The following is a 13,211-nucleotide window of genomic DNA, read 5'->3' on the forward strand; positions in this document are numbered from 1 at the left end:
TGACTGCATACGCACCCTCGACATCTTGTTGAGGTGTTGAGCAGGCGCTATGGGCGCTCTGTATATGCTCTCACGTCGGTGATAAAGCCCGTTTATGCAGGGTCTGCGACGCGTTCGTCGTTCTATACCGTCATTTGCGATCCACCTCGCGAATAGAAGGAATAGGTCTTAATCCGCGTCGCCTCCATGCCGCGCGGGCGTAGCTCCAGAGAAAGGTTGTGAGTCCGTTCATCACACTTGGGACATGCCTTTGGACCCCCGCGCTTCGCGCGCACCCCGACCGCAGTCCAGCTGGGACTCTATACAAGGTACGCCTTTCGGCGTCTGTCGTATGCATTTCTTAACACGACGCGATCAAAGCCAAGGCGGGCACTTTAGTGGCCTCCCTCAGTGACAACTTCCGTCAAGCTCGTTTTCTACGACGGTTGTCGTATGCTATGCATGCATTTCTTGTTCTGATGCACGTTACGCTGCTCGTCATCTGTATCCTCCACCTAGAGGAGAATGTCGTAGTCCAACTGTCCGACGATGCATTCGGCGACTTGACGTCCACTGCGATCACCGTCTCGGCGACGATGTTTGCGACGGTAAGTCAGTGTCTTCTTCATGGAGTATGATGCATTGATGCTGAATGCTCAATTAGGTCTATGGCGCATTGCTCATATGGATGACCCAGCGCCTCGCTTTGCGCCGTCTTCTTACCAGTCAGCAAACACTGACCGCCATGCACGACGAGTACAACTCCTGGATTGGCCTTGGCTCCGCGCTCATGACCCTCTACGGACAATCGAGGATCCGCAGCACGATCGGCTCCATTTCGCTCATAACAAGCTATCTCGTTAACGCTGCTATTCTGCATGTCACGATCCCCGCCATGTTCTCGTTGCAGGTCGGCACTCAGACTCATGCGGCTGAGGTGACCAGCTTAGCTGCGTATCCACGGATAGACCATATTTTCAAGTATGTTTTTCGCTGCTACGTCGTCCGTCGGCTGTTGGCTCATTCCCTTATAGCGCTATGGCTGACTGGAGAAATCCAGAAGGTCACCTGCTTGCCTATCTGCTTAGCGACGCCACCAGTTTGCTCTCCTACGTTGCGCTTTCTGATGCACACCAGACCGTCGGCCTAGATGAGGCCACAATGTATGACCAGCTGATGGTCAATGACGGCAACGGTACTGTGTTTCTTGAAGCCACGACGTTCAACGCGACCTGCGGTACGCTCCAAGATTTGACGCTTTTGGACGACGGAAGACATGGGGACGAAAGTGCAATACCAGCATACAACGTCTCCCATGTGTATCCAAACGGTACGGAGCAGACAAATGTTGTGCTCAAGTATGTATATAGTAAGTTTCAGACAATTCCTTTATGGCCGTCGTTGTGTTGATAGACATGTTCCAGCGAACAACACTATGGTGCTGGGCTTTCGCAACAAGGATGCCTACAACCCGACTCCGGGACTCAACCGCACTTTCTATCTGTACGGCACCTTCGATCTGGAGGATTCTGCGGGTACTCTGCTTCCCACTTTCACACTACCGTATAGGCGCCTCTCGACGAACGTGTCGGTCATTGGCTGTGACCTCTATAGTTACAACCACACTGTCGAGGTCTCACGCACAACGCGTCTGGCCCTAGACGGCCAGATCCCTTCATTGCGCACAAGCTCGACGCTCTCGCCATGGCAGCCCCAGGGCGCCACTGCGCCAGAGGATCTCAACATCTTGGACTTGGTATGTCGTCGGCTCACTCCTCGAGGAAGCTGGACTCATCGCCTCTCAGTGGAGCACAGGTGTTCAGAGCCAGTATACGACCAGCGACTATTACGGAGGAAGTAACCGGCTTGGCTTTATGGAAAAGTACGTGCACTGCATTATCCACGTTTTCTTCGTGCGCTACATTATCGGCAACATTTACGCAGGTATCTCATCACCTGTCTGGATCTGGACTTGGACAAGAGTGGGCAGGCTGCGCGTGGCCGTGTTCGACTTTCCGACGTTGAGAATTCCCTGAGCCGGCTCGCAGCATCTTACTTCTGGTCTTGTAAGTTTTGTGTTGCCTCTACTTGTGGGCCTATGACGTTGCTAAGTTATTGTGCAGTCAATCAGGTCAACAAACAAGATCGATACTCTATTCGACGTGAGAAGCAGACACCAATCACTCGTCCTGAGGTCGTCCTACGATTGCACGTACGTCTTCCTCTTTACACTGTGCGCACAAGGCGCTCACTCCTTCTCAGCTAAGTCCCGTACCCGTCCTCGCTGGTCTCATTGTCTCCCTCTTCCTAATGATGACAAACGCGCTTCTCGTACGCCCGCGCGATTCACGTACCGTCGGGGCAGTCGACGTCCTAGATTCGCTCGGTCTTCTGCAGATCATCTGGTTCGTCCGTGGTCGCCCGGAGGTGCTGAGCACAATCGGTCGCGTTGAGGACCCGAACGAGGACGACCTCCGTCTTGTGGGCATGTTCGTCATGCAGCCTGATGTTCGTGCATCTCTGCGGCCTTCTGGCGGGCAAGCGGGCTTCGTGCCAGGGCATCTATCGTCCGAGCCATCGACACCGACGTATAAATGGACGGACGACGATCCGCAATTATCTCCTACGCCTACACTTTCCCATCCGGATTGGGCGAATCACAAAGAATATGAGGAACCCTAATTAATACTGATGCCATATATTGCCGTACGTCGTGTAATCTGACTCTCCTTTCAATGTCCAACTATATTGTTTGACGTATCTTGTTGATTCCCGAGATGCGGATAGGAGAAGGTAGGTCTCATGTTGCTCTTTCCTTGGCCCTCAACTAATGTCGCCATTCGTAGCCTTTCCATCACCTCCGTGTCATATGCTGCACAAGTAATCACGAAGTTCATTCAAGACTCTGGGCACCGCTTGTTGCTCTCCATGCTTTACATGAAGCTTCATCTCGCCAAGAAGCACGCAAGTCGACCAGGACCAAGGCGAACCTAGGCCCATGAATTGTTCATTATCCATACTTGATCCGTCGGCCAGGACCTGTCGAAGGACCGTCATGTGTTCGCTCGTCTTCCCAAGGAAGATGCGCCCACTCCATTTTCTTTCTGACCTGATATAATCCGCTTCTGACTGTTGGTCAGTCGCGATCATGACATTCTTGTCACCTAAGGTCGACAGGCACGCCCTGTTCTGCAGCTCTGGTCCTGGTGTGCCCCCGTCTTCGCGCCTGGAAATCAGATTCCCAGCGCATATAACTCGGGAACACTTGCTTAACCCGTGCGGTCCCCGCATATTCTTCGGATGGCGTTGCATGCGATTCGACGGTCTCGTTGACGTTTATAAGGGCCAGTTCTCGTGCAACCAGCTGTACAAGGTACCTCCGTCTTTCCCTCTTTCGACATGCGGTCCTCGCCGTCTCTCGCATCGTTTGCGGCGGCACTTGCTTACTCTCCTTTACTGTCTCTTGCTGCTGATGCGCAAGCATACTCCTGGAAGAACGTGAAGGTGCGTTCACACGGACATACTGCCGAGCCTTCAGTGAATGACGGAGCCGCAGATCGGCGGTGGCGGTGGCTTCGTGCCCGGCATTGTGTTCAACCCGAGCGAGAAGGTCAGTCCTAGGCCCTCATACTCTCTTTGGGTTGCTCTCATCTATCACCTGTAGGGTCTGGCCTACGCTCGCACCGACATCGGAGGCGCTTACAAGCTCAACTCCGACGACACGTGGACACCCCTCCTCGACTTCGCCAACAGCGAAACCTGGAACTACTGGGGCGTCGATGCGCTTGCGACGGACCCCGTTGAACCCAACCGCCTCTACCTCGCCACGGGCGAGTACACAAATGACTGGGACCCCAACAACGGGCATATCCTGATTTCGGAGGATTATGGCGAAACGTTTACCGCTGTCGAGCTGGACTTCAAGGTCGGAGGTAACATGCCAGGGCGTGGAATGTGAGTATCAGTATTTGAGGTCGCGAATCGAGCTGAGCTGACGACAGTTTGCTAGGGGCGAGCGTCTAGTTGTCGACCCTAACGACAACAGTGTACTTTACTTCGGCGCGCGAAGTGGTAATGGGCTGCTCAAGTCGACCGACTATGGCGCGACGTGGGAGGCAGTCTCTGGGCTTCCCAGCGCGGGAACGTACGTAGCCGACCCCAGCGATGCCACGGGCTACAACAGCGATATCATTGGTATGTTCGCTTAAGGTTGCTTCGTCTGCGAGTCTGGCCTGACCGTGGAGCAGGCGTCTCGTGGGTCACCTTCGACTCGACCTCCGGTAGCTCTGGGAGTCCCACTCCTCGCATCTTCGTCGGCGTTGCGAGCGCGGGCGAAGACAACATCTTCGTGTCTGAAGATGCTGGTGCTACGTGTAAATTATTGCCTCGTATGGCCACTTGCTTTGAAGCTGATCATCTTGCGCGCAGGGGACGCGGTCGCTGGACAAAACAACACGTTCATACCCCACAAGGGCGTTCTTTCGCCGTCTGAGGGGCTGCTCTACATCTCATACAGCAACGGCGCTGGACCGTATGATGGCACATTGGGCTCGTAAGTGCATTCATTTCGCCTGGTCGATCTTGGCTGACCGGTACTTAGGGTTTGGAAGTATGATATCGCGAGCAGCAACTGTGAGTAGCGCGCTCGACTGTTGACGTTGTCATATCTGAGCAGCCAACTCTTATCAGGGACGGAGATTACCCCCGCTTCTGGCGATGACCTCTTCTTCGGCTTCGGTGGCGTCGCCGTCGACCTCCAGAACCCCGGCACCATCCTCGTCGCCGCCCTCAACGCGTGGTGGCCCGATGGTGCGTCCTCTCCAACTCTCCCTTACCTCCCCACCTTGCCCTTCACACCCCTTACCTTCCTAACCCTTCTCACATATTCCCCCCTTCAGGCCAAATCTACCGCTCCACCGACAGCGGCGCCACCTGGTCCCCCCTCTGGGACTGGGGGGCATACCCCGAGATTCACAAGTACTACAGCTACCACAACGACCTCGCGCCGTGGCTCGGGCCGAACTACGTCGTGACGGAGCTCGGGACGCTGCAGATTGGGTGGATGATGGAGGCGCTGGTGATTGATCCCTTTGACTCGGACCATTGGTTGTATGGGACGGGGGCGACGATTTATGGGGGGCATGATTTGACGGCGGTGAGTGGTGGTTTGAGAGGTTTTGAGGGATGTGTGGCTGAGGAGAGTGTAGTGGGACTCGAAGCACAACGTGTCGATTAGCTCGTTGGCAGACGGGATCGAGGAGGATGCGATCTTGGGGCTCATCTCGCCGCCTACTGGACCTTCGTTGCTTTCCGCCGTGGGTGACAACACTGGTCAGTCCAAAGGTCATCCGTTTGTGCATTGGCTGACCAGCAATCGCAGGCTTCGTCCACGAAGACCTCGACACGGCACCGTCCACCCGCTTCCAGAACCCGGAGTGGAGCACGTCGGTCGACATCGACTATGCCGGCAACGTACCTACCACCATCGTACGTGTTGGGAACGCGGGAGAGTAAGTATATTACCAGGCATCAGAAGCTCGCATCTTGACCGCCCTTCAGCGACCCCCAGCAGCTGATCGCGCTCTCCACTGATTCCGGCGCCAATTGGAACCCCAGCTACGCATCCAGCACGGACGTCCAGGGCGGCAAAGTCGCCATCAGCGCTAACGCCACCAGCATCGTCTGGAGCTCATCTAGTAACGGGGTACGTCTTCGCACCTCCCTCGTCCCTTCTCCTTCCCTCTTGTCACCTCACTTCGCCTTACACCTTGCTACTTGAAGCTCACCCCACCCGCAGGTCCTCGTCTCGAAGAATTCCGCCTCCTTCACCGCCGTCTCCAGCGTGCCCTCCGGCGCCGTCATCGCTTCTGACAAAGTCAACGATTCCGCCTTCTACGCCGCCTCCGGTTCCTCGTTCTACGCCTCCACCGACGGCGGCGCCTCCTTCAATGAGACCGCCACGCTCGGGGACTCGACCGCGCCCTTCGACATTGCGGTGAACTTCAACACGGTGGGCGATGTGTGGGTGTCGACGGATAAGGGGTTGTTCCACTCGAACGACAACGGGGCGACGTTCACCGCGATCGATGGAATCTCGCAAGCGTGGGCGCTGGGGCTGGGCGCAGCGAAGGAGGAGGGCGCGTACCCGGCGGTGTTCGTCGCGGCGACGTTGGGCGGGGTGTCGGGGTACTATCGCTCGGACGACGAAGGGGCCACTTGGGTGCAGATAGATGATGCGAAGCATGGGTTTGGGGCGCCGGGGTCGAATGTGTTGACGGGGGATCCGAGGATTTATGGGAGGTGCGTTGAATTTCGAAGGTGAGGGGAATATCTTGCTGACGAGGGTATAGGGTCTACATCGGCACGAACGGCCGCGGGATCTTCTATGGTGACATCGCTTGAAGCACAAGAGAATGATTGTATAGGGTATATTGGGCTAAATACTGTAACATTCGTTGGATTGCTTTATCTGGACTGTTTCTCTTCCTCCCGAAGCTATGCCCTCTTGTCAGTGGGTTGGAATGTGTTTGACGTCGAAGTACCCACCTCAAAGATACGCTTGCGATCCTGCAACTTGACGCCTCGACAAGACGTAAGCTTGATATTCTCAAGCCGGGCACAAGCGTCGATGATGATGAACAGCCCATCCTCTGCAAAGAAAAAGGTGATATCGGCAAATGCTCCGCTTAGCAAGGTCGGTCAAGACGTACTAGTGATCCGCGTAGACGCCAGCCCCAATCGGCTCAACTGCTTGCAACAGGCGATATAAGGCGCAGCATCGTCGTCGATGGCGGTGTTATTGAGGGTGAGAACCTCGATAGAGCAGTCTGTTCCGTCTTCCGCGACGAGGCCGGCGAGTCCGTCTGAACGGAGACGAGGTATGGCAGATAGGTTCACTATCTGTCGTACAATGAGCCCTCAATTCCGCATGATGAACGCGAAAACCAGCGTCTACCTTGCACCGCCTCCCTACCAAGCTCATGAACTCACTGATCGACTTGCTCGTCAGCTTTGTATTGCTCGCCATATTGACATGTTCCAAATGATCCAGCGGAGCCAGAATATCCGTCAGTTCCAACAACAATACCTCCGTCAACACCAGCGCCCCCGACGATTTCGCCGACTGCCCCAGGGCGCCAATGCTGAGGGTCCTCAGCTGCAGGAATTCCGCAGGAAATTGAAAACTTTTCGAAGACACGGCCAACGGCGTCGACGACATCGCCAACTTCTCGATATGTGGGCTCGAGGTTGGAATGTGCTGGATGTTGGTGAACGAGATATCGAGGCGACGGAGGTTGGGGAAGAGGGCGACGAAGGGGGTGGCGGAGGTGTTTGTTATGGAGAGTTGCCGTAGTTTGAGGTTGTGGAGGGCGGGGAGGGAGGTGATGGTGGAGGCAGCGAGGGCGGCGAGGAGCTTTTGGAGGGTGCCGTCGGACTGGAGTATGGGGTTAGGAGGACGAGGCGACGGCAGTGCATGGTTTGGATGCGGACCCAACTGGATATTCCGGCAACTTTCAGGACTTTCAAATTCTTGCAGTTGACGAGCAGACCCTGTAGAGATATAGGCGTGACAGAGGTGTAGTTGAAGTTGGCGACCTCCAGACCGGGGCAATGCTGGGCGGCAGCTTCTACAGTAGCATGTCCGACTTCTTTGCATCCGCTGGGCAAAGGCATGTGAACTTCGGCCAACGAGACCCTTGCACCACTAGGGCGTACCGCAGGTTCAACGTCTTGAGCTCGGGCAGATGAGACAGAATTCCGGCAAACAGGTTGTCTTCGAATTTCGAGAAGCCTGATAGCTCGAGGTGATTGAGGTGCGGTGCGCATATTTTCAGGGAGTTTATGGTCTGCTTCTTGACACCGGTCAGAGCATCCGACAAGACTATGGTGCGGGCGTCGCGCATGAAGTACTGTAATCCCTACATCAACGGTATTCTAAAGACTAAGTGATTGTTCTGCATACAGGTTGAATAACGTTGTCAGGCAAGAAGGTCGGCCAGCGCTGACTCAACATAGCGAAGAGCCTAGGCAGCAGAGGTTCAGGTAGCATACGCAGAGACTGCGAGGTGTGTCGCCAGAGCCTTCCCTCAGGATTCTGCCTGATGTATGTATACTTGTCGACGAAGCGGCGCATGCACAGTGTAAGCAGGGAGGGCACACTAGTTGCTGGCAAAGTTCGGGTCGACACTGAGTCAGACGAAGCCATAGCAGTCATCTCGTCGTCGTCTTCGTTGGGAGCACCGAAGGTTGGGACCGCGCGCGAGCCTGTCTTCCTCCGTTTGCTCATGGCGGTGGTTGACAGAGACAAGATAAGCGCCCGTTGTTGGTCCAGCGCAAGTGACGTCAGGCAAACCGCGATCACGAGGCAAGATTCTGGGTCACGTGTATGTTGATTGCCACGAGGATGACACGAGGCGCGCGATGGACACAGGCAGGGCAGCGCGGCTTGGTTCGGTCCATCTGCTCGATATTTCCCTCGCGACGCAGGCCTTGGTGCTGCACGACCCATCTCTCCGCCACCCACGCGCGAAGAGCAGCACTGAGCGCCGTCGCAACTTCTGAACGGGACTTCGAAACGACACTTTCCATCTTCAACTTCATATGGCGAAGCCCTCGCGTCTAGTCCCGAAGAAGAAGCAGGCAGAAGAGGGAGAGAGAGAGAATGTCGGGCCACAGCGACGCGTCGAGAGAAAGTACTCTCCCCGCGCGCCCCTTGGGGACAAATCGCGTGCCCTGAATACTGTGGGTGTGATGGCGATCACCGTTCCGTTGTTCCTACTAACGTGGACCCACAGCAACCCAGCTCGCTCGATCAGCATCCGAAGCGCAAGAAGAGCAAGAACTCGCGCATCGTCACCCCTTCATCTGGCCGCGCGACACCGCACTCAATACAGACCGTCCCCACCTCCACCGACAGTCGACCAACATCCCCGACCTCCCAGTTCTTCCCCACCACCCTGCCCACCATACTCAACCTGCCCTCCCTCCCCGACTTCAATCCCATTCTCCTGGGATCTCCGGTTGTCTCCAGCACCGCCGTCGCCCATGTCGAGTCCCGAAACGTCTCGCCCACGCCATGTCAGTCCATCCTCTTCCAGTCCTCCGTCGCGGGCTACGCGTCCGGCCGCAACACCCCGGACACGCTGAACATGCCCGCCTTCACCCACCCCAATAGCCCGTATGTCCCTTGGTCTTCTCCCATCCGCCGCCAAATATGCCGCCCTTTCTTCTCCTCCGAGTCCGTCGACCCTCGACCATCAGTCTCTGTATCCACACGCACACGCAGCGGCGCACGCGCGCCCGAGCCGACGTTCACGCCACCGAGGCGCAAGCTCGTCACAGCACGCTTGTCGTGGGGTCTGAAAGCCCTGCAAAGCTCTATGCAGCGCAAGATGAAGGGCGCGGCGAAGAAACTACGCCGCAGCCGCGCCGACCAGTGGCGCAAGGCCGGGGTGGCAGACCAGCACGTCGCGGTCCCGACCTGGTCCGACGGCTCGACAATGTCGCTCGAGTCCGTCGACTCTGCCTCGCTCGAGGAGTGGTTGGCGTCGCGGAACTCGCACGACGAGGGGCCGGAGGAGCTACTGGAGGACGATTGCGGGCCGTCGCAGGAGGATGGTACACTTGCGAGCGTGGACCACCTGGACACGCCCGTCGATGATTGCTCGTACAAGGCCTTCATGGCCAGCACGTCGACGTACGGGAGTTTGCTCCCTCGAGCCGCACGGCGCTTCACGACCCCTGCGCTCGAGGTGCTGTCCACTCGCTCGCGTAGCCCCTCACCGCTGGGACGCAGCTCCTCACCTCTTGGCGCCTCGTATCGCTCCCGCAGCCCCTCACCCCTAGGCATGGACTATCGCTCGCGAAGCCCTTCACCGCTCGGTATCGCCTTCCGCCCGCCGTCGTGTCCGCTGCACGCACTCCCGTCCGTCGACGAGCTCTCGGTTGACGATGGCATCCAGCCCTCGTGGGCCGAGGTCAGCCCCACAACGCAGTACCTGCGCGTGCCCTCCGCGTCCACGCAGCCGCGCGGGACCGATTCGCGGCCGGTGTCGTGGCGGTCCAACGCGTAGTGCTGACACTTATGGACTCCGGCTGGCCCGTGGCCTGCTTTCGCTTTCTTTCGCGCGCTGCCGTGCGTATAGCGTGCTGCCGCGTGCACTTATGCTTGGGCCAAGAGATGGACTTACCATGCCTGGGACTACCGCTTGCACTATGTCTCTTTCCTCTCGCCCTCATCCGCCATAGAACAACCAACTGACTGCCTGTACACTGATCCCTCCATCCATCCACTGCCCATACTCACACATCCCATGTACCCTACATCTCTCCCATCTCATGTCTTCCCTCATCATCACCATCCTCATCTGAAGTCTAGATATACCTGAACTCTGAAGTATAGTCTCCTTCTTCTGCAGTCTAGTCGTATCTTCCTGAAGGCCTCGTCATCAATCTCCCTCTTTGACCTTCAGTCCCCCTCCCCTCTGATCTCCACCCCTTCGCTTTCCCCAGGAGATCATTCTCGCTAGCCTCCTTTCCCGGTGTCTAGTGAGCCCCCCTTTTTGAAGTCCACTACAGCCTCATTCTTCCAGCCCACTACTATACAATCCCTGTACACCCTATCCGTCCGTGCATATGTACGTACTGCCACCCTCACTTGTACAATATAAGATAACGCTCCTTGATAACTTATGTACGGTACTGACCCATATACGCTCCTTGGTAGCTATGTGAAATGTTTTGAACGACGGTGCGTGAGGGTGGGGGGCTGGTCGGGAAGGCCGGAGCGCGTGAGGGCGAGGGAGCGAGAGTGCAGGTGCGGGGGAGCGAGAAGGCGAGTGCGAGCGAGGGAGAAGGCAGCTAACGCTGCCTCCCGCGCGTCGCTCCTCACCCCCAGCCCCTTCACCCCCCGAAAGCGCGAGCCTTTCGACCCCACCGACCCGCCGCTCACTACCAGCCGCACTTCGCGCCCCTTCGCCGCACCTCCCACCACTTCACCGCGCCCCCTTCCCGCGTCGCGGCCACTCAATCTTCGCCGCAAAGCCTGAAAAGCGCGACTTAGCACGAGAGCCCCCTCTCCTTACTCCCCCCCTTCGGTGTCGAAAACCCCCCTTCGACCGCTCCTACCCTCCCACCTCATCCCCCCACCTTCCCTCTTGACCTGCACAGCTCTCGCCTCGTCGCCGCGAAAGTCGAACACGCACGTGTCGTCGGTTCCGAGCGCCGCGTGCGCGCAGATGTTACCGAGCTCGCAGCGGAGAAGGGTTGAGGGAGGGGGACCTGGAGGCACAGTCAGCGGCGTTCCAGCTCGCGCTTAATACCAGCCGTACCTCGCTCCCAGCTCGATCCCGAAGCGTGTATGAGAGCGACACCCCCTTCCCTACCTCTCTTCAACGTCGCCGAAGCCTACTTCCTGGTCTCCCTGCTCAAGAAGAACTGGCAGGACGTCAGGTCGCTGCACATCAAGACGACCACGGGCAAGCCCGTCCGCTTGTTCTGAGTGTTGTGCATCTCTTCACCTACAGAATAGAGTCAGAATCGGGTGAATTCGCTGAGCGCACTTCACCCGACGCTCGCGTCGTCGAAACAACTCCGCCCCTCGTAGCCCATGAAAAGATAAACCACGCTTACCTCGCCTTCCCCCCACCAAGGTCCACCCCTGCAACTCCTTTCCCCCTCATGAGATACTCCCTCCCCCCTCGCGAAATCATGGCACATCGTTCAGTCTGCCCCTCCATTTCCCTCCCCCTCCCCCTCCCTCCCTCGCTGAGGTCAAGAAACTCACAGCAGAATGGCGGGGGATTCGACAGGAGGCGCGCGTCGAAGTAGTCGTCGAGATACTCCGTCGTGTTCAGCACTGAGAAGGAGTGAGCAAACGAAGGAGAGCGCACTCCTCGGGCGCTCTATCCCAATTTGAGCCCTCCTCCTTTGCCGCCGCGCACTGCCTGACGGTTTTTCAGGCTTGAGAATCGCGTTTTGACGGCGCGCGTTGAGAGAAAGGGTGGAAAATAAGGGTAAGGGAGAGGAGCACATCGAAGAGAGCGAGGGGGGAAGGGGGGAGGGGGGGGAGGGAGAGGGAGAGGAGCGCGTCGAAGAGAGACGACAACTCACCGTCGTTTTGAAATGGCACACGCCTTTGGGGGGAGGGGGGAAGGGCGCCCCCTCCATCATCACATTCTTCGACCCGACAGCGAGCACGATAATACTAGATGGAGGGATCAGTCATTGATGGGAAGGGGGTGGGGAAGGTATCCAACCCTTCGCACACAACGCCTAGGGAGGGCGCGCGGGCCTCCTGTGGTGGGGGGCATTTGGAAGTGGTCTAACAGCGTGTCAGTACGCTTGAAATGAAAGAGGGAGGGTACCTCACCCTCAGCGCATTCTTTATTTATCAACCCACGCTCGCCTTCGGCAGCTTGGTCTCGGCGAGGACATGGGCTCTCAACTATCGCAGCGCTCCCATCCCGCGAGACGTGGAGAAAGAGGAGGAGGGTCCCCCACCCCCTTCGAGATCTTCACCGAGGGGGCACCGCGCGCGCCTCCGGTGGCTCAGCCTCGTCAAAAAGTCACCCCAAAATTCTGCAAAGGGGTCAGTACGCTTTCAGATAGAAATGAGGGAGTGAGGGTAACCCACCCTCGTTGCTTACCTCATCTAGTCACCCAACGCGCGCTGCGGTTCCCCCTTGCCGAAATGTCGCCGAAACTTCGTACAAGGGGGGTCGATACGCTCATGACAAGGTAGGGGGGTGGAGGGTTGTTCCACCGTCTTCACATTCCTCAATGACTGAGGGCGCACGCGCTCGCCTCCGGCGGCTCTGCCTCACCAAGAAAATCATCTGAAAATGGCTCGAAAGGGGTTCGGTACCCTTATGACAAGTGAGGGCGAGGGGAGGGTGTCCCACCCTCGTCGCAGCCTTCACCGAGGGACGCTAATGCGTGCCTCCGGCGGCAGAGGCTCAGATAATATCGTAGGAGAGGGGGAGGGTCCCCTACCCTCTTCGCAGCCTTCACCGAGAAGGCTTGCGCGCGCCTCCGGCGGCTCGACCTTGCCCAAAATTTGGCCAATAATCGCTTAGAATGGGGTCAGTATATTTGTAACAGCGGAAGGGGGAGTGAGGGCCCCCTGCTCTCGTCGCGCTCTTTGCCGAGGGACCCCACGCGTGCCTCCGGCGGCTCGGGGTCAGCGAAAAGTCGCTCAAAAACCTTCAAAAAAGGGGGTCAGGACGATTTTG

General features: G+C 57.5%; 4 protein-coding genes across 4 annotated transcripts; 3 read left to right on the top strand and 1 right to left on the bottom strand.

Moving 5' to 3' along the window:
- Positions 1–29: 29 nt before the first annotated feature.
- Positions 30–2,723, top strand: SCHCODRAFT_02528332 (uncharacterized protein). The gene is made up of 9 exons (XM_003038817.3): positions 30–308; positions 361–587; positions 644–960; positions 1,014–1,348; positions 1,404–1,735; positions 1,785–1,861; positions 1,924–2,045; positions 2,103–2,191; positions 2,242–2,723. Exons 1-9 carry the CDS (start codon positions 245–247, stop codon positions 2,659–2,661), a joined length of 1,983 nt encoding a protein of 660 aa, XP_003038863.1. The 5' UTR covers positions 30–244; the 3' UTR covers positions 2,662–2,723.
- A 626-nt stretch (positions 2,724–3,349) lies between these two features.
- On the top strand, positions 3,350–6,607 carry SCHCODRAFT_02610111 (glycoside hydrolase family 74 protein). Its single transcript, XM_050344412.1, has 14 exons — positions 3,350–3,483; positions 3,536–3,589; positions 3,644–3,933; positions 3,989–4,173; positions 4,227–4,352; positions 4,408–4,531; positions 4,580–4,611; positions 4,669–4,788; positions 4,878–5,134; positions 5,187–5,310; positions 5,360–5,489; positions 5,539–5,683; positions 5,777–6,279; positions 6,330–6,607. Exons 1-14 carry the CDS (start codon positions 3,379–3,381, stop codon positions 6,379–6,381), a joined length of 2,247 nt encoding a protein of 748 aa, XP_050202127.1. The 5' UTR covers positions 3,350–3,378; the 3' UTR covers positions 6,382–6,607.
- SCHCODRAFT_02564924 (RNI-like protein) lies at positions 6,475–8,266 on the bottom strand (the record flags this gene model as incomplete). Its single annotated transcript, XM_050343797.1, has 6 exons — positions 6,475–6,629; positions 6,690–6,879; positions 6,935–7,414; positions 7,471–7,639; positions 7,696–7,889; positions 7,943–8,266. The coding sequence occupies 6 exons, from the start codon at positions 8,264–8,266 to the stop codon at positions 6,475–6,477; spliced, it is 1,512 nt and encodes a 503-aa protein (XP_050202128.1).
- A 314-nt stretch (positions 8,267–8,580) lies between these two features.
- SCHCODRAFT_02489222 (uncharacterized protein) lies at positions 8,581–10,052 on the top strand (the record flags this gene model as incomplete). Its single annotated transcript, XM_003038815.2, has 2 exons — positions 8,581–8,721; positions 8,775–10,052. 2 exons carry the CDS (start codon positions 8,581–8,583, stop codon positions 10,050–10,052), a joined length of 1,419 nt encoding a protein of 472 aa, XP_003038861.1.
- Between the last annotated feature and the right edge of the window lie 3,159 nt (positions 10,053–13,211).

Source organism: Schizophyllum commune, assembly GCF_000143185.2.
Source record: "Schizophyllum commune H4-8 unplaced genomic scaffold SCHCOscaffold_2, whole genome shotgun sequence".
NCBI classification, from domain to species: Eukaryota; Fungi; Basidiomycota; class Agaricomycetes; order Agaricales; family Schizophyllaceae; genus Schizophyllum; species Schizophyllum commune.

Bases quoted from the DNA above. Each gene is read 5' to 3' on its own strand.
- SCHCODRAFT_02528332 (XM_003038817.3), top strand. From the start codon at position 245: ATGCCTTTGGACCCCCGCGCTTCGCGCGCACCCCGACCGCAGTCCAGC. The intron at 1,736-1,784 runs GTATGTCGTCGG...ATCGCCTCTCAG, and splicing joins ATCTCAACATCTTGGACTTG to TGGAGCACAGGTGTTCAGAG. The intron at 2,046-2,102 runs GTAAGTTTTGTG...GTTATTGTGCAG, and splicing joins AGCATCTTACTTCTGGTCTT to TCAATCAGGTCAACAAACAA.
- SCHCODRAFT_02610111 (XM_050344412.1), top strand. From the start codon at position 3,379: ATGCGGTCCTCGCCGTCTCTCGCATCGTTTGCGGCGGCACTTGCTTAC. The intron at 4,353-4,407 runs GTAAATTATTGC...TCTTGCGCGCAG, and splicing joins TGAAGATGCTGGTGCTACGT to GGGACGCGGTCGCTGGACAA. The intron at 5,490-5,538 runs GTAAGTATATTA...ACCGCCCTTCAG, and splicing joins CGTGTTGGGAACGCGGGAGA to CGACCCCCAGCAGCTGATCG.